This window comes from Myotis davidii, unplaced genomic scaffold, assembly GCF_000327345.1.
Source record: "Myotis davidii unplaced genomic scaffold, ASM32734v1 scaffold317, whole genome shotgun sequence".
In the NCBI taxonomy this organism is placed as follows: domain Eukaryota; kingdom Metazoa; phylum Chordata; class Mammalia; order Chiroptera; family Vespertilionidae; genus Myotis; species Myotis davidii.
The window spans coordinates 1,152,790-1,179,495 of NW_006288994.1; the positions used below are offsets into that span (position 1 = coordinate 1,152,790).

Below are 26,706 nucleotides of genomic sequence, written 5' to 3' on the forward strand. Positions count from 1 at the left end.
ATAAATATGTGGAACAACCAACCTCTCTCTCTCTCTCTCTCTCTCTCTCTCTCTCTCTCTCCTCTTCCCTCCCTCCCTCCCTCCTCTTCTCCCTCTCCTTTCCTCTCTTCCTAAAATTAAAAAAATAAAAAATCCTTTAAAAATTAAATAAAGTAAAAGGTAAAGATGAATGCTATTCAAATGTGCTATCTGCCACTGATGGTTCTTAGACACACAGTATTGAAATTGTCATTTTAAAAATATTATTCTTTTTTCTTTTAATCCTCACCCAAGGATATTTTTCCATTGATTTTTAGAGAGAGTGGAGGAGAGAGGGAAAGACAGAGAGAAATATCAGTGTAAGAGAAACACATCGATTGGTTGCCTCCTGCACGCACCCGATTAGGGCCCGGGTCGGGAAGGAGCCTGCAGCCGAGGTTCGTGCCCTTGACCAGAATTGAACCCAGGACCTTTCAGTTCCCAGTCTGACGCTCTAGCCACTGAGCCTAACTGGCTAGGGCACACAGAATGTTATTAACAGCGAGCCAGTTTACATACAGTTACTATAATTTCTATGCTAAAGTCTCTGGAATTTCCCTCTTGACATAGGACCTCCCTCTTAATAGTGTAAAATTCCTGAAGCAAAGGTTACACATTAGTTTACTTCTGACATGCTGTAGACTCACCTTCATACGTGACCTACCAGTAGTGCTACTTTTTTATTTTTATTTATGCAAGCCATCTTTCCTCGGCCATATGTAAGCATTTAGTCCTTTAGCTTTTACAGGGAGCTACTTAACCCAGGTGTCTGCATGACACAACCTGAAAACCAAGAAGCGGCCCCAGGATAGATGCCTCCCTGTGCACCCTGTCTGATCCTGTTTACCTGCGGGAAGGCAGTCTTGGGTGCAGGTATGAGATGAGAAAAAGCGGGTGCACCCCCACTTCTTTCAGAACAGTGTATGGAAAGAATCGGGGAGAGACCGGGTGGGAAACTGGGGAGAAAAAAACATTTGCTTGGGTGGAGGCAAGGGTAACAGGGAAAGGTTTAGATACCTGTGATACATATAAAAGTCATCCTATAGGCAAAATTGGAAACGGACATAACGTATTTTAGAAACCCTCGCTGCTAAGTAGCCACAACAGGCAGCCTGACCACCTTTTTCATTCATTTCTCTATATTCAGTTTTCATTCATTTCTCTACATTCAGTTTTCATTCATTTCTCTATATTCCCAGCCATCGCCCCACTGTTCCTTTTCCAGTGATTTATGTTTGGAAGGACTGTGCCTTTAGACGTTCCTCAGGCAGTGAGGTCAGCCCTGAAGGACATGCTAACACGGACACGGACACGGCACGTTAGTGCGCTGTGGCTGCGTGTGTGCGTGCATGCCTGGGGTCAGGCAGGACTCTGAGCGCCTCCGGCTACATCCTCCCCGTGGTCACTCATCGGCAGAATTAGCGGCCGGAGTGGGGATGCACAAGCTTGCTCCTCGGATGGAGCTTTCTTGTTCACGTGGTGCCCCGGAAGGTGTGTTGCAATGGGAAGATGGCAAACGGATTGCCTTAGAGTTCGGAGGAAGGGGCATGAGAACATGTTGTGTAAATACACTTGCATCTTGTGGGAATTCGATCGGAGCCGAGAAAATACGGGCCGCTCTCGCCTGCCTCTGCCTGTGTTCCCTGCATCTTGTTTGCATCTGCATGTTCCTCTCCTCTGGTTATCTGCGCCTCCAGACCCGCTGGAGGAGATGCGGTAGAGGACGGGGCCGCCTGACAGCAGAGGTTTTTTTTTGTTTGTTTCACTGAATGTTTTGTGGGTGCATATGGTCTGACATGGATGAGCAGCCACGTCGAGATGCTGGAGTCTATTAAACTGGCTCATTAAAAAGATCAATCTGTTTCTGTAATAACACTGGGAGCCATCCGTCACTGGGAGAGGGAAAAACTGACACCTGAGGAGAAAACACATCCTGGTAATTTGTTGATGACACGCCAGGAACAAAAGAGCACGCTGCATATTGTTTACAACGTTGGGGGCTTAAATTTTGTGATGATTTGCAGATTTAATCTACTAAACAGTTGTCACATGTTTTAGGGATGGCTTTTTGGCAAATTTAACTTTTTTCTCTCCTCAAATATGACTGTCACTGGTTATGTCTTTTTTTAAGCATTATTATTATTATTATTTACAGAGAAATGAACACTCTGTAGGGAAGCCTACAAAAATCATTTTTCCCCTGTATGGAGCAGTGAAATTTATTCTACTTTCTTTGTTTTTCTTTTTTTAAAATATATTTTTATTGATTTCAGAGAGGAAGGGGGAAGGAGAGAGAGATAGAAACATCAGTGATAAGAGAGAATCATGGATTGGCTGCCTCCTGCATGCCCCTTACGGGGGGAATTGAACCTGCAACCCAGGCATGTGCCCTGACCAGGAATCGAACCATGACCTCCTGGTTCATAGGTCCATGCTCAACCACTGAGCCACGCCAGCAGGGCAGAAGGCCATCATTTTGAAACCATGTTCATTGAATATATAACATTTGCCAACACAGTACACACCAGCTGAAACTACTAGGTTCATTTTTTTCTGTAAAATGAATGGTGTTTCAATATTTTTGTATTTATTAAGAGAAAAGGTAAATAGGTACACTTGACAAGGAATTGCAGGATTAATTGACTATGAATAAGAGACTAGAAGTTAAGAATTAAATCTGTATTACCTACAGCATTCAGTTTTGTAGGAAAAATAATGTTTAATTTTATATTCATATATTGTTGTTTTGTGTTAGATCTTTTATGCATAGTGAACTTTCAAGAAGTGAGTAATCATCCATGTAGAAATGAATTTTTTTAAAAAATACTCCCAGTTGTGAAGGATTCTAGTGAAATAGCATTAAGTTGCTGTACGTGATGAGATAGCATGGTTTGTAGAGGACATTTTGGTCTCTCCATACTGGTCTCAACATGGACATGCTAGCCTAGCCATGCTGAATATATATATATATATTTAGGAAAGGAGAGGGAGAGAGAGAGAGAAAACATCAATGATGAGACAATCATTGATCAGCTGCCTCCTACAAACCCCCTACTGGGGATCTAATCCACAACCCAGATATGTGCCCTTACTAGGAATTGAACCATGACCTCCTAGTTCATAGGTTGACGCTCAACCAGTGAGCCACATCAGCCAGGCACTGCCAAATACTCTTCATGCCATAATTCTGTTCATGCTTCACAGGCTAACTCAGACAATATCTACTATTTAATACAGGCTTCCCAATCATAAATAGTTACTATTCACTGAGCCCTTAAGATGTTCCGGCCTTGTGCTAAATAATTTACATGCTAACAGTCCTATTGTATAGATTCAGGCAGGTGGGGTAATGTGTCTGAGGTCACATAGTTTGTAAAAGGCACGGATGGGATTCTAACCCTGGATTCTCTGCCTGGAACGCCCCTGCTCTTATAACTAGGATTCTACACTATCAGCTTGAAGTTATTGAATGCTAAATATGTGTTAGGCTCTTTATGTAGATTCTTTCAGATAGTCCTCCCAGGAGCTCTGAGGTCATCATTCCCATTTTGTGGATGAAAACACTGAGGCTCATAGAGGTTAAGTTCCTATGTCCAACAAATAGCAGAGCCAAAATTTGAACCAACTCCGTAGACCCTGCTCATTCAAGTGCACATTCTGGAGTGCTTTTTTCTCACTCTCATCTTCCGTATTACTTTGGCACTATTTTTATGGTTCCTGCCAAGTGCAGGTCCTGTGTGAAAATATAGAAGTCATGTCTCCAATTAAATTGTCTTTACAGTAAAAGATTTATTGCCAGTATACTTCCACAAAGAATGTGTGTCTGGTATTAAGTGATAATTTTATGGAGGGTGTTGAGGGATTATCTCTTGGTTATCTTCGTATGCCTACCAAAGCTCAGGATAGCATATTACACATAGTGGGTTTCTATGTATACCCACTCATAAAACAACAACAAAAACCCTACTCCTTGAATAAATAAATCATTAAACTTACTGTAGTCATTTTCAGTATAATACAAAATAGTCTCTCCCTTAAGAGTCTGTCTTGCTTTCTTTCTTGCTTTCTACTGTTTTAAAAGCTGCATCTCTGAGACACACAGAAATGAAAATAGCCATCCACAGCCCAGGAACAAAATGCTGTGATTGGCTCACGGACCAAAAAAAAACTGGAGGGCTTCACTCACAAGGTAACGCTGACGGAACAGAGTAAGAAAGCACAGCCCCAGCCAGGAGGAGCAGTATAAATTGAAGACGTCAGCAGTGGCCAGAAATTATGAAAGGCAGGGGACAGGCAGTAGCAGGAACCTAACCGTTGAGCAGATGGCGAGCTCTGGGAGACACATCCCACCTTCCTGTTGGGGGAGAAAAGAAGGCTCAGATGGCTCTGAACCTGCTGTATTGTCATCCTTGAAGGTCCAGGCAGCATGTTTGTACGTCTGAAGTGGTCCTCCTCCACCTGCGCTTCATCCCTCCTGAAGGCATTGGCGTGCTGCTGGGGAGGTGTCTCCGTGGTTGTCTGGCCATGGAGAGACTGAAGGCTTCTCCTGCCATATGGCCCAGCAGTAACGGTCCGGTGTCATTCAGCTTTCTGTTACCTCTCGTCTGAATATCCTACCTCCCCCAAGATGAGAGCAAAGCACAGACACCACCATGGGTTGTCAGGAAGAATAGGTTTGATTTTTTTTTTTAAGGAGGTGGGGAATTTGTAATATATTTTGTTTTAGATACATTTTTTAGTATGATGGCTCTAGCTGGTTTGGCTCAGTGGATAGAGCATCGACCTGCAGACCGAAGGGTCCTGGGTTCAATTCCGGTCAAGGGCACATGCCCGGGTTGTGGGTTGGATCCCCAGTAGGGGGCATGCAGGAGGCAGCTGATCCATGATTCTCTCTCCCTTCCTCTCTGAAATCAGTAAAAATATATTAAAAAAAGAGAAAGGTATTATGTAAAATTCTTATCTGAATTCACTTAGTTTTGGTTACTACACTTTGAAAGGGTAACAAATAAGCAAATTTGGAATTTGCTCAGGCAAATGAGGTGTAGATAGTTGTAGGCATTCTAAGAAGGAGACAGACGAATAACAATTATGTTGTTTTAGTTACAGTGCTGGACATGCATCCATCTTTTAACTAGGCTTGACCTTTTCTAGATGCAAGTGATTCAAGGAAGCACCGGTGAGACCTTGCACAGACTTGTTTTTGTGGGCCATGAAGGTTTTCATGTTTTGCTGTTAAAATCTAACGACTTCTGTGAGGCGATGAGCTCTATTGTTTCCATAGCTACCTGAGCAATAGGGCCCAGGGTTGGACAGCAGAGTCCTGCCGGAAATGATAGGACAGACTCGGGACTGAACCCTGCTTAGGATGGCAGTGTCCTTGCTGAGGGGGAAAATATCTCTTTTGATAATAATGGTTCATTGACGGAATAGCACTGACCAGGTGGCTGATCTAAGGGTAAAGATAAACAACATTCTAAGAATTCTTTTAATATTGTATGTTGTTATGTTTGAACAAGGGTAGACAGAACCCGTAAGTTGAAGTGTTTTGACACAACTGGGCCAAAAACGTTTGTATATTTAGAAATGCAGCAGTGGCTGCTATAAGGTATTTAGAGGGTATTTTCTATTTTTGCACAAGGAATTAGCTATAAATAACAAGTCGTTCAAAGCAAAGAACAGAGAAGTACTCTGTTGGCTACAGTGGTTGGCACAGGCACCGTTTGGCCAGAGGACCATCAGGCCTATGTCTTTGGATCTGCAGAACCAAGCCACTTATTTTATTTTTTATTTACTTTTAATTTTAATTTTTATTGATTTCAGAGAGGAGGGGAGAGGGAGAGAGAAATGGAAACACCAATGATGAGAATCATTGATCGGCTGCCTCCTGCACGCCCCCTACTGGGGATCGAGCCTGCAACCTGGGCATGTGCCCTTGACCAAAATCGAATCCCGGACCCTTCAGTCCGCAGGCTGACGCTCTATCCACTGAGCCAAACCATCTAGGGCCAGAACCAGGATATTTAGATGTAAATATAGGAAAATGGAATGAAAGAGGTTTCAAACTAGAAGAGACCTCAGAAATCATCTAGTCCAGTGGTTTTCAAACTTGATTTTAGCGGCAGACTTTTTCCTTTAAAATACTTGGAACAATAAAGATAAAAAAAGAAAATGAAACCTTAAGTCAGTGGTTCTCAACCTTCTGGCCCTTTAAATATAGTTCCTCATGTTGTGACCCAACCATAAAATTATTTTCGTTGCTACTTCATAACTGTAATGTTGCTACTGTTATGAATCATAATGTAAATATCTGATATGCAGGATGGTCTTAGGGGACCCCTGTGAAAGGGTCGTTCGACCGCCAAAGGGGTCGCGGCCCACAGGTTGAGAACCGCTGCCTTAAGTGGAACCTAAATTTACAAAAAGAGATAATAAGAAGTGGGTTCCTCTGGCCCTTTAAATTTTGATTGTTTACAGGAAAAGTTCTTCATTGCCTGCAGAATCCCTTAGTGCCTCAGGTGGCACAGTTTGAAAACCACTGACTTAGTCCAACCCTTTCATTTTACAGATGAGCAAACTGAGGTCCAGAGAGGTTAAGTGGCTTGCCCAAGGTCACACAGCTAGTCGTGGAAGAGCCAGGACTAGATCTCATAGCTCATGATTCCCAGTCCAGAGCTCTTACCACTACACCACACTGCCCATAAGGTAGGTGATGTGTCAGCATTATGTTCATAGCTACTAAGAGTCTGCAGTATTTTTTCAACTGATTGATGCTGGTCATATGCATTGAATGTTGAAGTGTATTTTTCAGAAATATATAGGACATGGAAATACAGATTAGAATCACATAGATACACTCTTAGAAGATAAATCAGTATCTAATATCTAAAATGTTTCCTTTCACTTTTAAAAATTGTGTTAAAGAAACGCGTTCAGGTAATGTCTGAGTTATAGTGGACATTTTTCGGTCTAATATTAATGATGCTTTAGGACAGACACATACTTTGATGGGAGCATCATCTAGCCACACCTTCCTCGCTCCCCCCTCCGCATGGACCATGCCCTGCTGTCATGTCTAGTATTGGCCAGTCTGCTGTCTCCAGGATAGTGCATCTTTCTCCAGGATGTAGTGGGCATGTATTCATTGCACACTGAACTCTGCAGTGTTCCTCAGCTTTTTGTGTGCTATACCTTTGTCTTCAAGTCCTTTCTCCTTCTCAGTCTCGTGTGTGTCAGTTGTTACTGGGGGCCTACCCTACTCGATGTAACGGATGGCTCATTGTTGAATCTTGTGGCCCTAATGACCTCCCTTGTTAAGTCAGTTGCTTCTCTGGTTCCTCTAGTACTACCAGACCAAGACTATCCTGGGAGCCAGGAAAGTGGGGGGAAATGTCTTCAGGCCTCTCTGCTATTCTTTCCAACATAGAATCAAAAAGGCGTGCAGAGGTCTGTAGCTGCTGTGGCTTGGTAGAATTCTCATGGGGAAATTTTACAGGGAAAATAGACCTTACGACGGGTCTAACGATAGAGTGCTGGTCTTGCGGTGAGGGCCCGCTCCTTCATCAGAAATTAGCTTGGGAGCTGTTGTTCCAGTCACAGTGGGATGTGGCTGGTTCCTGTCTGACTGCGTATATGAAGTTTGTCCTTACGAATAGAGACCTAGTCAGCCAGAAAATGGTGCTCTAGCCCCACCTCTTTTTGAACAGATATAGGTGCAGTGATGAGTTATCAGGTCTCGTTTATATAATGCATTCCTTCCGAAAGCCAAGTTCAGAGTTTTGTGTGTCACATAATCAAGTGCCGGCAGGGTATGCTGTCCTGCCCTGAGGCCTCATGACCCCAGTGAGGTCACGCATGCTCTCTGAGCATGTTTCCCCAACTTTAAAATAAGGGGGTTCACCTAAATTCTCTTTAGTCGCAGCTAGCTCCATGTGACCGCCGATGGATACCCAGTTGACACCAGGCCATGTGAGAGTGCCAGACTTTACATTGCTTTATTGTGTTAGCTCTTGCCCACAAGATCAGCACTTGCCCATTGAGCTGTCTGTGACGATGGAAATGTTCTCTGTGCGTGCAGTCCCCGTCTGTAGCCACAGCCCCAGGTGGTGACTGAGCCCCTAAAATGTGGCCACTGCTCCTGAAGACCCAAATCGTAAACTTTAATTTTAATTAACTTACATTTAAATTTAAGCAGACACATGTGGCTACTGTATTGGGCAACACAGCTCTTAGGTGTTCTCTGATATGAACGTTAGCCAGGGTGGATGCATGGAGTAGGTGTCTAACCTGAAGAATTAATTCATCAGGAGAATGATGTCTAATTTGAATCTTCACCAGATACAATGTCTTAGGGTAATATGTTAGGAACCAAGTATTCTCCTTTGAATGGAAATGTTATCTACGGAGTGAGATTGGGATTTCCTTTTATTCATGACCCTAACCATATGTGAGCCTCAAATGAAAAGATATTTTCCAAGAGATGTTTGAGAATTGAACCATTTTCTCCTGTGTGCAGTTCTGTGATCATGTAGACCTCAGCATGCGTTTCAGTGAATTACCAGTCAGTGGTCTTCTGAGTTTACAAAGTTTCCGGCCAATGCAGGAATATTGTGTATATTGCAAGTTCAAATGTGAGTGTTTGAATTATGCTGGTTTCTGAATATATCATGAAACAAAATCTTTTTCTCCATCCCCGCCCCCGCAGAACCAAAGAAAATGGCTTTGACAGAGAGCCTTTGCACTCAGAACATCCAAGCAAGCGGCCATGCACCATTAGCCCCGGCCAGCGGTACAGTCCAAATAACGGCTTGTCCTACCAGCCCAATGGCCTGCCTCACCCCACCCCACCTCCACCTCAGCATTACCGTTTGGATGATATGGCCATTGCCCACCACTACAGGGACTCCTATCGACACCCCAGCCACAGGGACCTCAGGGACAGAAACAGACCTATGGGTAAGACAGAAAGACTTGTTCGCTTTTTAATGGGATTGGATGTATGTCTCTGACTTAACCCATGTTCTTTGAGGAATGATTTGGTGCCTTTTTTTTTTTTTAACTTGAAACTGCCATGAATAAATGCAAGATTTATAATTCCTGAGATGGAATGAGTTTGGGTAAATATGTGTTCCATTTGCCTCCATTCATGTTTTGAATAAAACTATTGGAAATGAAGCATTTAGGAGACATTGCCTTCGAAAGAGCAAATGAACCGCATGAAAAATGAGAGGGAAGATGAGCAAGGTAGGTTTTGATGCATGATCAGTGGTTGAGGCGAAGGTATCAGAGCACTGTTCTGGCGCTCCTGCTATTCTTTTTTTTTTTTTAACCTTTATTGTTGAAAATATTACTTATGTCCCCCTGTGTGCAGTTCGGTGAATTTAGCCATTCTAGCCTGCACCCACCCCCCGCACCAGGCCTTCACCACACTGTTGTCCGTGTCCATGGGTTATGCATATATGCATACAAGTTCTTTGGTTGAATTCTTCTCACCCACCCACCCCCACCTTCCCTGTGAGATCTGACAGTCTGTTCCATTCTTCTATGTCTCTGGACCTATTTTGTTCATTAGTTTATTTTGTTCATGAGATTCCAGTGATTCTTAATTTTTGGTGAGTCACGCTATTTATAAACTGACGGAGAGCAATAGCCAACCCTCTCTTTTTCCATCTTCTGGGTCCAGGCCACACACCAACAGCACTTCTCTTTACCGCCTAGCTAGTTGCTGACTGATTTCCCTGACACGGGTGATTTGTTGGGCACGGATGCTGGAAACAGTAAGGGATAAAGTCCAAGTGGAAAACCAGAGCATAGCCCTGAGGATGCAGAACTCTGGGAAGTGCAGCTGGTTACTCAGTGCCTGAATAAGAGGGACAGCGATTTCAGCCACAGGCAGAGGTACCCCGGTGAGCAGCTGTGTATGTAGATGAATAACTAGGTTACTAGCAAGTGGGGACTGCCATATATAAGGTCTGTTGGCCTTTCCACATACAACCCTCTAAAGGTTTAGAAAGCAGAGAGGGAGAGAGAGGGTAAGGTGAGGGGGCCATTAAGGCCCAGGTTGTGAGATAGCAAAGTAGTAGTTCTACTTCCCACAGTAGTCACTTCTGCACTCATAATGTGTCAGAGAAAGGGCTAAGCATATAATTTGTGTTTTCTTAATAGCCCATCTAATGTTCTCTCGGTACCATTTCTGAAGAACTCTCAAAAGTGGTTATGTTATTTCTCAGGCAGGGTTGATATTTTAACCCCAAATCAAAGGTGATAACGGCCCCCTTCCAAGCAAAAGCCTGGCCATTTGTCTCTGACTCAATGCCCCAGACACCTGATGGTTCATTTTCAAGTAGAAGTGGAGTCACCAGGTCATTGTAAGAGCAATTCAAGATATCCCACTTCGTAGCTGCTAGGAAATGGCCTGTTTCTTCGGTAGCAAATGGTATTTTATGAAATATTAGTTCTAGTGCACTATTAAGTAACCATCAAGGAAGTAATTACACTTATGTGCAATGATTATGTTTTCACCTAGTAATGTTGAAAATCCCTTTATGCATTACATCTGTTGGTTTTATGTAATTTTTTTTCAGACCATGTTTCTTACTTTAAAATTATATTAGCTTCTAAGATTAATAGTGCTAATCTCTATAAATACGTGCAACTATGTAATCATCCTTAAAATCTGGCAGAGTTTAGTAAGTGTTAAAATAAAGTTAAATCTTGGTGTCTGAGAGAGAAATTAGGGTGTTACACCAGGCTACCCTTTTGAAAATATAAAAGTTATCAAAGCCTGGCTGGGTGGCTCAAATGGTTGGAGCATCGTCCCACACACCAAAATGTTGTGGCTTAGATTCCCAGTCAGGGCACAAACCTAGATTGCGGGTTTGGTCCCCAGTCAGCACAAACCTAGATTGCGGGTTTGGTCCCCAGTTGGGGTGCGTCTGGGAGGCAACCAATCCATGTTTCTCTCTCACATTGATGTCACCCTCCCTTCATCCCTTCACCACCTCTCTCCTTCTCGCCCTCTGTTCCTCTCTCTCCGTCCTTCTCTTTTCCTTTCTCTTCCTTTCTCTCTCAAATCAGTAAACATAACTTCAGGCGAAGATAAAAAAATTGTCATAAAGTTATACTTAGTCCGATATGATTTATAAATGCCTCTTATATGTAGAGACATATATTCACTAGAATCCTTTAATAAAATAACTCTATCGGCAGCAATAGTTATAAATAAACTTAAGAGTGTTAGCCTGGTTAGCTAAAGTCTTCTAAAGCATAAGAATCGGTTAAGACTCAACTTCAGTGTCAAACTTCCCACAAATGAACATGTGCTCCTTAATGCCGATGAGCCACTGTCTTCTAGCACATCTCCCTGGTAGCCTATAAAATAAAGAGCTAATATGCTAATTAGACCAGACGACCAGTGGGTGGGGCTGTGGGCGCTGAGCCCCTTTGCACAAATCTCGTGCATCGGGCCTCTAGTTATGAATATAAATAAAAACTGTGTGCTGATGAGAATTTAAGTATCTGAAATAGAGAAATGAAATAATGTAAAGTTTTTACATTATTTAATTTGAGCTGTGCTATGTTTTCTTTTTAAAGACTTGACTCTAACAAATGACCTTCAGCGTTCAAAAGCAGCAAATGAGTCCTGTATTTTTTCACCACGTACTTGGGCTCAAACATGTTTCTAATGCACTTGCTTTTTTTAAAAAAAAAAAAGATATAATGCTTAATACTGTTCCACAAATGCTGGAATCTCATTAGCCACAGACATCCTGTTTCGCTTTATTATTATTCTTCCATGTGTTAGAACTTGTATTGTGACTTAGCTGAATTTTGAAACTTTCGAAGTCTCTGGGGCTCTTGGTTCTTAAAGGTCTCCATTGTGAAAATCGGTGCTACTTTGATACCTTCATCCTCTCTCGTTCTCCTCTGTGATGGTTCATTTCAGTGGCAATGCTTTTTCTTTGAAACAGGCAACACACAGTCAACAAAAAATCACACATTTGCAAACATTTCAACTTCAAATAGTCACAACAAACAGCAACAGCTAAATGCTACTTTTCCCCAACATGTTTGCAGTTCTGCAGTTTTACCAATAGGTGGCATTGGCAATTTTAACTTTTAAAATGTGCCTCGGATTATGTTCTCATTGGGTAGAAACGGTGCAGTGTTTTATATTGACCTTTGTAGTTAGTCTGAGAAAAAGTTGCCATACACTTGTTCATTGTCCATGGTTGATAGTCACTCATATTTTGTGGTTGGCTGAAAACGGGCATGCGACTCTTCATCTTTATTTTTCCAAGTCAGATAGAAGGGGGGATTTTCAGCCGCTCAGATTTCACGGAAGTGTAATGCAGTGAGTGATGCAGTGTCTCCTAGCTCTGTTGTGATTGCACCCTTACATGGTACCCTCAGAGGAAGACCCGAGGTGGCAAGAAGCCCAATTCATGCCAGCCTTAATTTGCTACTCAGAGTTCCTAAAGCAAAAAGAATATTTTTAGTTGTTTAAACTGGAAATTGCCATAGCCCGGTGCCTTCCCTTTGCAGTGGAACCAAAGGTGTTTTATGCATAATGGCTTTGCAGGCCTGTCAGAGCCTCCCACTCTATTCTTTTTTATATAGTTCACTGGCGTTTTCTATGCAGTGCAAATACAAGGTTTTATTGTGTTATCCAGTTTAACTGTGTCAGTTTCTTCGTGTTTTAACAATTTGTTTTGGTATTCATTCAATTTTTTAAATTTACGTGTCGTTGGCGTACAGTCTTATATTGGTTATATTAGTTTCAGGTGCACAATATAGTGACCCGCACTTTTATACAAGTGACCGCCCCTCTAATTCTAGTAATTGTCTGTCGGTATACAAACTATTCACAATGCTATTGACAATATTCCTCTTCAACACCCCCCCCCCACCCCTAAACCATCTTTTGGTCTCTACTCCTGTGAGTCTGTTTTTGTTTTCTGTTCCACATATAAACAAAACCTTATGGGTTTGTCTTTCTCTGTCTAACTTATTTTACTTGGCATAATGCCTTCTAGGTCAGGGATGGGGGACGTCCAACCCAAGGGCCCTATAGGGCCTGAGAAATCACTTGGTCTGGCCCTGCCAAGGCATTAGGGGTGAATTAATTAAGTGTTTGACCAAATAGAGCAGGTGAATTTTTAAGTTGACAATTCTGTATGGCCCTCGAATGGTGCTCTAAATACCCCATGGCCCTTGGCAGAGACAAGGTTCCCCACCCCTGCAGATTCATCCATGTTGCAAATGGAAAGATTTAATTATTTTTTATTGCTGCATATTATGGCATATTTACTGTTGTGTGTGTGTGTGTGTGTGTGTGTGTGTATTACATCTTTATTCATCTATCAATGGACACATAGGTTGCTTTATAGTTTCGCTATTATTGAGACACATTTATTTTCTATTTCGATGAGCATCTTTGAGAACTCATGTGTTTTGCTATTGTTACTCACTTGGTGAGCATTTATGTGTTCCTTTTTTAACGGTAGCATCTTCACTGTGATGCAAATATGCTATGGACTACAAGTTAGGTTTTTTAGTTTCTTGGTTTGGATTTATGATATTTGTCCAAATCTGTGTCTGCTATATTGATTTTTTTCGTGGAAGATGTTCGATTTATTTCTGTTTTATATATGTTGGTGAATTGAATGGGTATGTGCAGCTTTCCTATTATGTAAGCCCCCTCTTTATGACCTGACTTTGTCATGGAGGTATGGCATATGTCATAGGAGTGTGCTCATTTATGCCATGCTGAATGTGGAAACTTTTTTATCGTGTTGTTTTTAGAAAAGCATATTCCTGCCCATGAATGATTTTTTTTCTGTCTTTATTTTCACTCAAGGGGGGTTAACTTGGAAAACTAGCTCAGGGGCTAGTGTCACTTTACTCCCTCATGCGTAAAAGACAGGATTCTGACCAGATTGCCTCTAAGATTCTTTCTGGTCCTAACTTTTTAAAAAACTAATTTTTTTTTGTCCATTCTCACCTGAGGATATTTTCCCATTGATTTTTAGGGAGAGTGGAAGAGAGAGGGAAAGACAGAAACACCGATGTGAGGGAAACACATCGATTGGTTGCCTCCTGCACGTGCCCCAATGAGGGCCCAGGCCGGCACCTGCAACCAATGTATGTGTCCTTGACTGGAATCGAACCCGGGACCCATTGGTCTGCAGGCCAGTGCTCTATCCACTGAGCCAAACTGGCTAGGACTCTGGTTCTAACATTTTATAACTGTGAGGAACCTGCCTAAGGTAATTCTGAATCTGAGTGTCTCCATTTAAAGGTTGAATATTGTTTCATATTGTGTGTACATGACTTATGTCCTGAATGCTTCAAGACGACTTAATCTTCTTCTCTGTATTTGTAGGGTTGCATGGCACACGTCAAGAAGAGATGATTGACCACAGGCTAACTGACAGAGAATGGGCAGAGGAGTGGAAACATCTTGACCATGTAAGATGTTGGTAATTGTTTAGCTTAAACGTTTTGAAAGCAACTAGAGTTCGGTTACTTGATAACGTAAAAGTGTGGGGCTACTTTGAAGGCATTATGTTTTCTGCTAACCTTGGAAAAAATAATGAGAATGTTTGAAGTGCAATATAGGATTTGATTTCTAAATTGATAACAAAGCCACTTACATAAGGGACATGTTTAGATCGGGGAAGGGAGTTCTTGTTTTTATGATATATTTTTATTGATTTTAGAGAGAGAGAAACATCAATGATCAGAGAGAATCATTGATCGACTGCCTCCTGCATGCCCCACATTGGGGATCGAGCCTGCCACCCTGGGCATGTGCCCTGGACCAGAATCGAACCTGGGACCCTTTAGTCGCAGGCTGACACTCGATCCACTGAGTCAGACCGGCTAGGCCTGGAAGGGAGTTCTTAAAACCTACTAATGGTTTTATTGTGGAAGGTTCACTTGGTCGACACAGTTTTGGGATTAATACTTGGAAAGTTGTCTGCATACCTCCATGATATATGCTCTTTGTCATGACTCCTGTCCATGCCCCCCACTCTGTCTTCTCATTCCCACTGAGTTTACTCCTCGATTGAGTCTCCATTTCAAATCCACCCTTTAAAAAATATTAGACTAAAGACTTCGGGAATTAAAACAGCGCCCTTCATTGTCCTAAAATAGTGTGTTTCACCACCCACCAAAGTCTTGAAGTGGTAGTGATTGACATAGGTGTGCTTCCCTCCCCCCCGTTTTCCACACAGCTGCTAAACTGCATAATGGACATGGTGGAGAAAACCCGGCGCTCTCTCACCGTGCTGAGGCGGTGTCAGGAGGCGGACCGGGAGGAGCTGAATTACTGGATCCGGCGGTACAGCGACGCTGAGGACTTGAAAAAGGGCGGCGGCAGCCACTCCCGGCAGCAGAGCCCCGTCAACCCGGACCCCGTGGCATTAGGTACCTTGGCTGCCGCTGGACCCAGTGAGCAGATCCTTCTGATGCTAGAACCGATTTCCTGTCTAACTCGGCTTGCCCGAGCTAAAGATATGCCGGGGAGTTTAGGCCCATAAACACTGCCTACATCTTCAAGTAGGTCTTGTCGGCCTGCCGGGAAGGGGGCAGATTGGCTGGCCGTGCGTGGCAGTCACAGACGTGAGCTGCGTTTCCAGGTCACGGGGCTGGGCTCACAGTGCAGCTGCAAAGGAAACCGGAGTTTCACATGCGTCACGAACACGTGTGCGCCTTCATAATGTCCACTGAGTGGCCAGGTGATTGTGACCACCCCATCAGTACAATGAAGTGAATTACTTATGCAAATAATAATAATAATAATAATAAAACCTTGAGTATTTGCTGAGGAAGTTTTCAATATTCAGTATATTTGGAAGTGTCACTGAAGTACCGATGGGGTGGTCATAGTCATCTGGCCACTCAGTGTAGTTCTTCGGCCCCTCCCTCTAACTTGCAAAAGCAGTAGCTCAGGGCCTGGGCCCCCGGCGGCTCCACCTCCAGCACGCTCTGGGGAATCTGCCGGCAGGATGTGTGCTGTCTGCTTTGTAATGAAGGACAGTCGCAAAGACGATCGTGTTTTTTAGCTGTGTCTTACATTAAAAAAACAGCCACCGCAGGACCTCAGAATTCCTCCAGGAAGAGAGACCGAAGGGCTATATCCCTTCCAGTGGCACTGCCCCTTGAAAATGAGTGATGAAGATGTAGCTCTCATACTGTGTGATTTTACCTTAACTTCGGTGGCTTAACCATGATTTTGTTAATATTAGTTCCATGTAGGACTCTTCATATAGCCATACTTGAGCATTGTAGAAAGCGAATAAGTAGCCATACTTATTACCAATATATGGCGATCGTTGGGATTATAATAAGGAATGTAATCCCAAATATGGGCATATCCTATTTAATTGCATTTCGCAGATACCGCGTTTTGTGCAAATGGAAGGTGTACGGGCTCCTTCCAAAGGCTCAGATGAGGGTTAGCATTTTTTTACCAATACAATATTTTCCGCTAAGGTATGTACATGTTTTTTTTTAGACCTAATGCAATTACACGCTTATTAGACTACAATATAGTGTGAACATAGTAACTTTTACATGCACTGGGAAGCGAGACAATTTGTGTGGCTCCCTTTATTTTGATATTTGCTTCATCGTGGTGGTCTGGAACCATACGTGCAATATCTCCGAGCTGGTTCCTGAGTGTGGAAGAAATCTTGAACCTGAAACAATTTTTGAGCGGCCCGTGAACTGTTTTTCTGAAATTAATAATGAGCTGTCATCCTTTTTATTGCTGGGCATTATATCTGTATATCATGCGAGGAAACTTAGTGGCGATGGATTGATGTGGATACCTCTTCTCTCTTGTTTTCTTATGTTCAACCGCACACCTGTCTGGTAACTCAGGGTAGGGCCCAGCCCATGTTGTAAAGCATGCTGGACGAAGCTCAGGCTGTTGGCCTAATTATCACTATTGAGTATATGATCTTCTTAGTTAAAAGTATTCCTAGCCAATAAAGTTTCCTTTATGCTTAGGTTTGTGATTCCTACTAATCCCTGAATGCTGAATGCCTATTACCATAATATGTATTAAATAAAGGAAGCTTCTAAGTCACCTAATTTACCCAGCAGGCATCATTCGAAAGCATATTTTAAAGACAAGCCAGTATGTGTTAGGTTATGTGATAGCAAGCAGTATCAAGTTTAACTTGTACTTGATATTGGTCCAAACAAAACTATTTAGACTGGAACAGCATAAGCATCTTGTTTTTTATTTCCTTATTGTAAACAAAAATTGATTAATCGTGACAGATCCGCTCAGGATTAAAAAAAGGGGGTGGGGTTGGGGGTGGGTATTTGTAACCATTCAGTATAGGCAAAAATTGAGAGCCTTAAAGTAAATAAAACTTTGGGAGTGAAAATATCTGATACATATTGAACAAGTTCATTGAGTCAGTACTTATTGATTGAGTGCTTGCTAGGTACCAGGAATATACTAGACACTGTGATAAAGGGAAAAGGTGAATCATTCCTTCCCTTGAGGAACTTTTGACCTAGCGGAGAAGATAGGAAAGGAGACGGCTAGTGGTCTGGCACCAGATGGCCACTTCAATTCAGTCCCGGAAGTGACAGCATGAGTATTATCTATCTGCTGTGCTCTGTAAAAGAAAAATTTCAGAAACCGATAGAACATCATGCTTCCGTGAGTTATTTTCAGCACGCAGAACAGAGGACACTCATGATGTAGTTACCCCTGTGGCCTGTGGATCCTGGCGATACCAAAGTTAACCATTCCCCAGAAAGAGAGGTTCCGTTCTCCTGTTGTGTGACCGAAAGAGTAAAGTGGTTTCTAAAGACTCCTTCTTCAGGGGAGTTATATGACTTTTAATGATGCTTAAGGAATTCATATTTTTGGCAACACTGCTTTGGCTTTAAGCTTTGGTAGGTGGTATTATTCAAAGGCTACAAGTATTTCATTAATTTGTTTGGATTCTGTTAAGACAGTCATGTCCTTAGGGGCGCAGACCCTAGATTTCCTCTTAAGAAACTATGACACCTTCGGAGGAAACCTGTCAATGTGCACATCTGAGCAGGCAACCGCTATTTTACTCTGTGTACTTACCAGTAGATTCTTGAGGCCTTTGAGTTCCATCTTGTGGGGTCGGCGTGTGACTATACTTACAGATTCGGCTGTGGCTGTAAATTACAAACCAGGTCAGGTGGTTTGCAATCAGGGACCATAACACTTACATTCAGTGCTTTCTAAGGTTCCCACCTAGGTTTTGGAGTTGAATATAGTGATGTGTAATGAAAGGATGGGAGATTATTGGCTGATAAAGCTTTTGTTGTTGTTGGCTCTGTAAAGTGGGCAGTGAGGTATTTGAATCCAGATGGAGCTATAGTATGTCTATATATTTATGTACATATAGATCTCCATATCCTAGAGTTCTGTCGTGTGTTTTCTAACCTGACTTTCTGAATTCTTAAGCTGTTGTCTGATTTCAATTGAGAACTTGAGAACTTCAGAATAACATTATAGGCAGTATACTATTTAGGTCACAAGGTTGCCCCAGCCATATCTCTAGCTGGGAAATTCTGGCAATGTTTAGTCACACACATTCTTAGCATTTTAAAATTCTGTTTGGGGGCTGCACAGGAGAATGTAACTTACAAGACTGCTGTATTGTGTTTGCTAAACCCATCACCGTTCTTACTTTCGAAATATATCCATATTATTCAGTCATTGTGAGGGGTTAGTAAGATAACTTGATTAACTATTCCTAATTGAATTTTGGGATTTTTCCCCACAGATATTGAATGAGGACTATTTGGAATAGCCGCTTAAACAATTTTAAAATTGAGTACAAATTGAACTTATGATGTTACTTCTACTCTTTAAGTTAAATATAGGTTAATATCTTGGAGGACTTTGAAATAATAGATTTATTCTTGAAATAATAGATTATTATTATTATTATTATTTTTAACTTACTCCAGGGAAAAACTCTAAATATCCAAGTCTTCACAAAATTGGAAAGCTAAATTTTTTAACTTTTTTTCCCCTATTTTCAAAGTATGACATATTCATTTGTATTTTTACAGATAACAAGTTAATGCCACCAGAATTGACATTTTATTGTTTACGTACAATTACTTTTGTACATGTAGGTAGGTAGGGAGCTGCTGGCTACACTCAGTGTGCTCCCAGAGTATCTGGGTCTCTGTGTTGTCGCTTCTCCTCTGCCTTCATTTCCTTTCATCTCGGTATGCTCTGCACAGCTCTCTCTTGGCTCCTGACATTTTAGTCTCTAAATTACTTTATTTTTACTGCTTTTACACTATTCTAGATTCTGTATATTCTAGAACCTTTATTTTTCTCAAGAAGTCTTCTGCATCATTAGAGAGTCTTATCTAAAAACAGACTCAGGACTAATGTTAGAGACTGAAGCATAAAGCTGAAATATGATCACATTTTCCCCTGTCTGTGTTTTTTTTTTAAATAATATTGTGACGAGAGGGTCTGAAAGGTAGAAAGTACCAGTGTGTTTTGGTGAAGGTTTAGCTCTTGCCAGAAAGAGAAATTTCAGAGAGAGGTTTTGTTTGCTTTAAATGGAATGAAACATGAAGTTAATTGTTCCTAAAAAATCATAGAAATTTGTTAACTTAATACCACTCTGTGCCCCGAGTAGATTGGTAGAGGAATTGGTATTTAAAATTCCTCCGGCTGGCAAACTTTATGATTGTCATATTGAATTGTAGAATTTCTCAGCACTGGCTTAGCGTGAAGGTTAAAAGCACTGATTCTGACCAGAATGTTTGGATTTGAATCCCGGGTTTCTCTTCTTAGTCTTGTGACCTTGAACTCTCTGCCTCAGTTCCCTCATTTGTAAATCGGGGATAATAATTAATATACAACTCATAGGTATTTGCCTATTAAATGACACATAGTAGGTATGATATAAGCAATTGCTATCCTTATTATTTCTAACACGTAATCTCAAAAGGAACTTCAAAGAATAGTAGTATATGAAACTAGTGTTTTTGCTTGGCAGCTGATATTATGAAGTTATAGTAGATTTTGAGGTATTTTTTTTTTAATTTAGAAAGTATTCCAGGCAGTAATTTGTAGGTGACAACTTTATTTAATAGGCAGAGAAACTAGAACAGGGGAATTCTGTCTTATATAATAAACTAGAGGCCCGGTGCACGCATTCGTGCACTGGTGGGGTCCCTCGCCATGGCCTGCAGGGATCGGGCTGAAACTGGCTGTCTGACTCCACCTGCTGCTTCTGCCTGCTGCTTCTGCTCATCCCGGCCGCACTGCGCCTGCTGCCACCGCTCTGTAGGCTTGCTGCTGCTCCACTGTGGTCTCCAGGCTGCAGCGACCAGCCGTGCGCCCTGCATCTGGCGCCCCTCGGTCAGCTGAGCAGCACTCCTGCTGTGGGAGCTCACTGACCACTAGGAGGGAACTCCTGTGTTGAGCATCTTCCCCCTGGTGGTCAGTGCACATCATAGCAACCAGTCAAACAGTCAAACGGTTGCTTAGGCTTTTATATATATATATGTAGATCTTTTGTACCTTTGGAACCCTAATTCATAATGGAAGGCCATAGAAAAATAGTTTACTTCCAACCAAAGAAATATAGCATTCAACTTCTATACTATCAAATTCTAAAAACCACAGACAAGTTCTTCAGAGTATATCTGCATATAAATGTTTAGCGTTTTATACATTTGCATTGAGTCCTTTAAATCACAGAACGAAATTCACTTCAAGACCATTCGGCTGAGCTCGGATGTCAAGTGCCTAGTGTATTTAAGTATACGGTGTCTAAAAAGATGTGACTATTTTAAAAGATGTCCATCTTTTAGCAAGAAGAGATGACTGCCTCCTGGAGCGTTAGGTATTTTTATTATTAAAGATGGAAGTCCTAATGAAGGTTGGGTTTAAGCTTTCAAAACATAATATTGAAATTTTTGAATGGCTTATCCTTAAAAACAAAAATACGTAGCATTTGTGAAAAGTGCACTTTCTTAAGCCTTCCTGTGTTCTGATGGTTTTGTAATAGCTATTATCATGATCACAGCCTCATTCTGCCCACTACAGGAGGAAGGCCATGCCTAGGTGCTGCCAAGCTTTGAGCCTTGCTGTCCTGGGTCATGTGAGGTCACATTGGTTCTCCAAAGGCTATCAGCTCATCCCTTCATGTCTATTGATGGCGGCCCTCGCTGCATCTAGTATCCAATGGTCTCCATTCTGTCGTAAGTGTAGCGCATCAACCATGTTTTTCATACACCATCTATTGCTTTGTGTTCTTTCACGTTTCTTATAACATTTTTCCCACCTCGGCTGGGGCTTTTCTCTTAATAGATGTGTTAGCTTCTGGGGGCTTTTCCTCTTCTCTTGCCCCTAAGCCATTTGCATCCCAAGGCAAGCTGCACTTACTTTAGGAGGACTTTTCTATATTGTTTTTCATCTTTCTGTAGACACAGATAAATGTTTCACATTTTAAACCATCTCGTGTAAGCTCTTCTTTGTTTCTACCACTACATTTTATTAAACTATCCATTTTATGGCAACTGCTATTTTATAGGGAGTCAAGAGTTAATGGTTAAAAAATAGCTTCTTTAGACTCTGAGCCTTCGACACGTAAGGTCTTTTGCATAGGTTTGTCTAACTTAGCCACTGTTCTAAAGGAAGGAAGTCCTAGGAGAGAAGTTTTCTTTCATAATATTGATCAACGACAAGATTTTTATTCTTTTTAAAATTCAGCTTTGCCTATATAGATTCTGTTATTGCTGACACTTCATCAGGAGAGAAATATTACATTTATTAGTCATTTGTGTAGCTGTTATGGTATTAGTTGATGTATCAAAATAGATTCTGAGGAATACATCTATTATTAATTACTCCATTCTTTCCATTGGTAGGACACACTTAGAACTGAAGAGGATGTTGTAAAGTAGTATATATGTATATATGTAGGACAATGCATGTGTATTTTATAAAAGTAATTTGCCTTCAGATTCTGCTGCTGTTTTGGAAAAAAAAGATTATTTAATGAAGTAGTAGAGTATTAAGAAAGAGTTTGCTTGATTGGCTTTAGTATTTCTATCAGGTTTCTAGGTTAAGTGGAGTTTGAACCTAAGTGTCATTGCAAAAAAAATTTTTTTTGCTTTGTTTCTTTTTTTTTTCTATTTATTTATTTGTATAATTCTTTATTGTTGAAAGTATTACATATGCCTCCCCCTTTCTCCCCATTAAGAAATATAGCCAGGTAGGTGAATTACTGCACCACTTTCTAGCGTGTGGTATGTGGACAATGTCTACTATACAGCATATGGGAAGGTAGGCAGACGATTGAACCATATACATTATCTTTGAGTAAATTGAGTAAATGTGGAGGTTATAAACATTCATGAGGTTAGAATAAAATTTATAAAAATACCATCCAAGAAATTGGAGGACTTTTCATCAAAGATGAAGACAGTGAATGGTTAACTATAAAAATAACATCTATCCTCAAGTGACTTAAAAGCAGGGAACAAAAAATTACTGGTATGTATTGCTTAATTTAAACCTCTATAATGGTTTTGTTTTCTTTAAAGTTTTATGCTATTTGATTTAAGTGCTAGGAGAAAAAAAACAAACTTTAAGGTCTTTTTTCACCTTAGTTATTGATGAGAACATAAGTATATAGTCCTTCTGGACAACCTACTAAATAATAATGAGGATAATAGCAACAACATCTAAGGAGAGTTTAGGATGTGCTGTGCTAACCACATAATAGGAAGACCCTCATTCAGGTCTCACAGCAGTGCTCTCAAATGTAGTAGTATTGTCCCCACTGTATACATGTGCTAACTGAGACATGTGGCAACGAGCTTGCCCAGTGTCACACGGCTAGTAAAGGCCTGAGCCACGATTCAGCTTCAATGGGCTCTAGAACTAACTCTTCTCTGACTATGCTGCCTGGGACTGGTAATTGATACCTTATGCGTGGATATTGGGCCTTGCCTGTTCCCTGTAAATGATTGGCCATTTATAGGAAACACTTTTATGGAGCACTTGATCTTTCTATAACCCAATAAGTGAAAAAAACTCTTTTTGCTACTTTGGTGAACGCATTTTTTGTGTATGTGTTTTTTTTGGTGAGGTTTTTTTTTTTTTCCTCTTCACACTTTTCTCTCTTTTGTGTGTTTGTGATATTTATTCATCCATTCTTCAATTACAGTTGACATTCAGTATTATTTTGTATGAGTTTCAGGTATAGAGCATAGTGGCCAGTCATATACTTTATAAAACAATCCCCCCAATATTTCAAGTACCCACCTGGCACCATAGATATTATTACAATATTGTTGACCGTAGTCCCTGTGCTATAATTTACATTACCATGACTGCTTTGTGACTAATTAGTACTTCTGAATCCCTTTATCATTTTTATCCAGCCCCCTAAACACCAACCGCCATCTTCTTTGACAACCATCAATGTGATCTCTTTCTGAGTCTGTTTCTTATTTGTTTGTTTGTTTATTTTATTCTTTAGATTCCACATAAGAGTGAAATCATGTGGTATTTGTCTTTCTTTCTCTGACTTATTTTACTTAGCATCATACCCTCTAGTTCCAACCATGCTGTCTCAAATGGTAAAATTTCATTGTTTTTTATGGCTGTATAGTATTCCAATGTAGATACAGGAGTGGGCAGAGGTAGATTTGCATTTGTTCGTATGGAAAAAATACAAATTAATAAGTAATAATAGAAGAATAAACTCTGTGTTTTGCATACTCAAAATAAACCTACGTTTGCCCACCCCCGTGTGTACCACAGCTTTTTCATCCAGTCATCTATTGATGGGCACTAGGGTTGCTTCCATATCTTGGCTATTGTAAACAGTGCTGCAATGAACAGGGGGCTCATTCGTGTTTTGGGTTTTGGTGGGATATGTACCCAGAAGTGGAATCACTAGGTCAGGGGTGGGTAACCCCTGGCACGTGTGCCACACATGGCACGCCAGTAACTTTTGCTGGCACGCGAAACCCTCTCTTATAATCTTCCATTTACAATTTTTTTCTTAATATCGACTTTTTTATTTTTCAGATAAATTCAGTGTAGGTGCATCTTAGATAAATAAATAGTTTTACATAACATGTATACATTAAAAAAATGAATATGAATGTATTTTTCATCATCATATACTGTGTTTTTGTCGCTCGAATGAATTTTATTATTTCTTCAAGGTTCTTCACATACGTACACCTCAAGAGATATCAAGTAGGCGTAACATGTTCTCAAAAAATTAGGGTTGGCACGCAGAAGAATTTTGAGTCAGATTTTGCTGGTTTTGGCACGCACTCACAAAAAGGTTGCCCACCCCTGCACTAGGTCATAAGATAGTTCCATTTTTAATTTTTTGAGGAAATTCCATACTGTCTTCCACTGTGGCTGTACCAATCTGCTCTCCCACCAACAGTTGCACAAGGATTCCCTTTCTCCATATCTGCACCAACACTTGTTGTTTGTTGATTTATTGATGATAACCATTCTGACAAGTTTGAGGGGATCTATCATTGCAGTTTCAATTTGCATTTCTCTGATGATTAGTGACATTGAGTACCTTTTCATATGTTTTTTGGCCATCTGTATGTCCACTTTTGAAAAGTGTTTATTTAGGTCCCCTGCCCATTTTTTAGTTGGATTATTGGTTTTGAGTTATATGACTTCTTTATAAATTTTGGATATTAATGCCTTATCAGTTATATCAATGGTGAATATCTTCTTCCATTCTGTAGGCTTTTTTTCATTTTGTTGATGGTTTCTTTTGCTGTACAAAAACTTTTTAATTTGATGGGACCCCCTTTTTTATTGTTTGTTTTTCTTACCTAAGGATATATATCAGAAAAAAAATATTGCTAAGAGAAATGTCAGAAATTTTATTGCTTGTGCTTTCTTCTTGTAGTTTCATGGTTTTGAGTCTTAATTTAATTCTTTAACCCATTTTGAGTTTATTCTTGTATATGGTGTAAGAAAGTGGTCTAGTTTCATTTTTCTTGCATCTATCTGTCCAACTATTGAATAGTCTTTACCCTATTGTGTGTTCTTGCCTCCTCTAAGAATAAACTATTCTTAAGTCAAAGGGTTTCCAAACAATTGCCTTTAAAAGTTGTCATAAGTAAATCTCTGTTTCATTGTGTCATGTGGTTGAATGTGAACTTGATTGACTTCATTTATTCTAGATACTCTTATAAGTGATGTAGAAAGTAATTTCGATAAATCTAATTAGCTATATCACATTTCCTTGAAGTTATATATGCACCAAACTATTTTATCTAGGATTTTTGTTTTATGAATGAAAATTACTTGAAGACATTTTGGGTTTTGTCATTTATTTTATAGAAATGAATGTGCACATAAGTATGCATATGCCTAGTTTCTCTGATTATCAAGTCATAAAATTATGTAAACTTTTAAAAATAAAACTTTCTATATTTTTAATAATTTTAGTTTTAAAGAAGCATTGCAAAGATAGTGCAGAGGCTTCATATACCCTTCACCAAACCATAATAAGCCTTTCCTAATTCAAAAGAGTTGGGGATATCTTGTTTGCTGGTCAGGTGATAATCTAGGATTCAAAACATTCATATTTATTTGAGGCATTTAAGTATAAAATGACATATACTTAGCTAAAATGATTGTGTGTTTTTTTTCCATTTTCAATATTCTGTAGCTTCCCAAAATATAGAAGACTGGATTGAATTTCTTTTGACCTTCAACATACCATTAGTTGAAATATTGTTTAAAAAATCAGTCTGTTACTTGCTATATACAGGTAGAGAAAATTTTAGTTACTTGAAATTTATCAAGAATTGAATGATTATTATATCATCTAAAGTTAAAATGATTTTCTTCTTTAAAATTTCTAATTACATATGCTTTTATTAAAAATCTAATATGGAAGGCATGTAGTGAATATTTTAGCTATAGGTGATTGTATACACTTGAAGTTTATTTTCATATATATATAGTTCCATGTCATTTCCATGAACATGTTATTTGGAAATTAGCATTCCTACATCAGTTTTATTATTATACTAGAGGCCCAGTGCACAAAAATTTGTGCACTCGGGCGGGGGTGGGGGTGGGGGGGCTCAGCCCGGTCTGTGCCCTCTTGCAGTCCGGGACCACTCAGGGGATGTCCACCTGCTGGCTTAGTCCTGCTCCCGGGGGAGGAGCGGGCCTAAGCTGGCAGTCAAACATTCCTCTGGCAGCCTGGACATCCTTAGCACTGCTGAGGAGGCAGGAGAGGCTCCCGCCACCACCACTGTGCAGGCAGCCCGCAGCCTGGCTTGTGGCTGAGCAGAGCTCCCCCTGTGGGAGCGCACTGACCACCAGGGGACAGCTCCTGCATCGAGCGTCTGCCCCCTGGTGGTTAGTGTGTGTCATAGTGACCAGTCATTCCCAGTCGTTCTGCTGTTAGGGTCTATTTGCATATTACCCTTTTATTATATAGGATTATCTGTTTTCTCAAACTTTAATTTTGACAAGCATAATAAGGACAGTGTTTCATTTAAAGTGGAACTTCATTTTCTTTTTTGTAAAGCATGTTTGGTCCACTGAATATTTGAATCCATTCTAATGATTCTCTCTTGCTTTCACCCATGTCAAATCCATGTGATCTAATTTGTGTGAAAAATTTAAAAGTA

At 40.6% G+C, this 26,706-nt stretch overlaps 1 protein-coding gene across 5 annotated transcripts in view; it reads left to right on the forward strand.

Moving 5' to 3' along the window:
* Window positions 1-26,706, forward strand: part of RUNX1T1 (runt related transcription factor 1; translocated to, 1 (cyclin D related)) — a 139,389-nt gene that overhangs the window by 91,271 nt on the left and 21,412 nt on the right. For all 5 annotated transcript variants that reach the window (XM_015562301.1, XM_015562299.1, XM_015562303.1 and 2 more), the window contains exons 6-8: window positions 8,720-8,970; window positions 14,399-14,484; window positions 15,255-15,447. In XM_015562301.1, coding sequence (XP_015417787.1) covers window positions 8,720-8,970; window positions 14,399-14,484; window positions 15,255-15,447 — 530 coding nt within the window. The remainder of the gene's footprint in view (window positions 1-8,719; window positions 8,971-14,398; window positions 14,485-15,254; window positions 15,448-26,706) is intronic.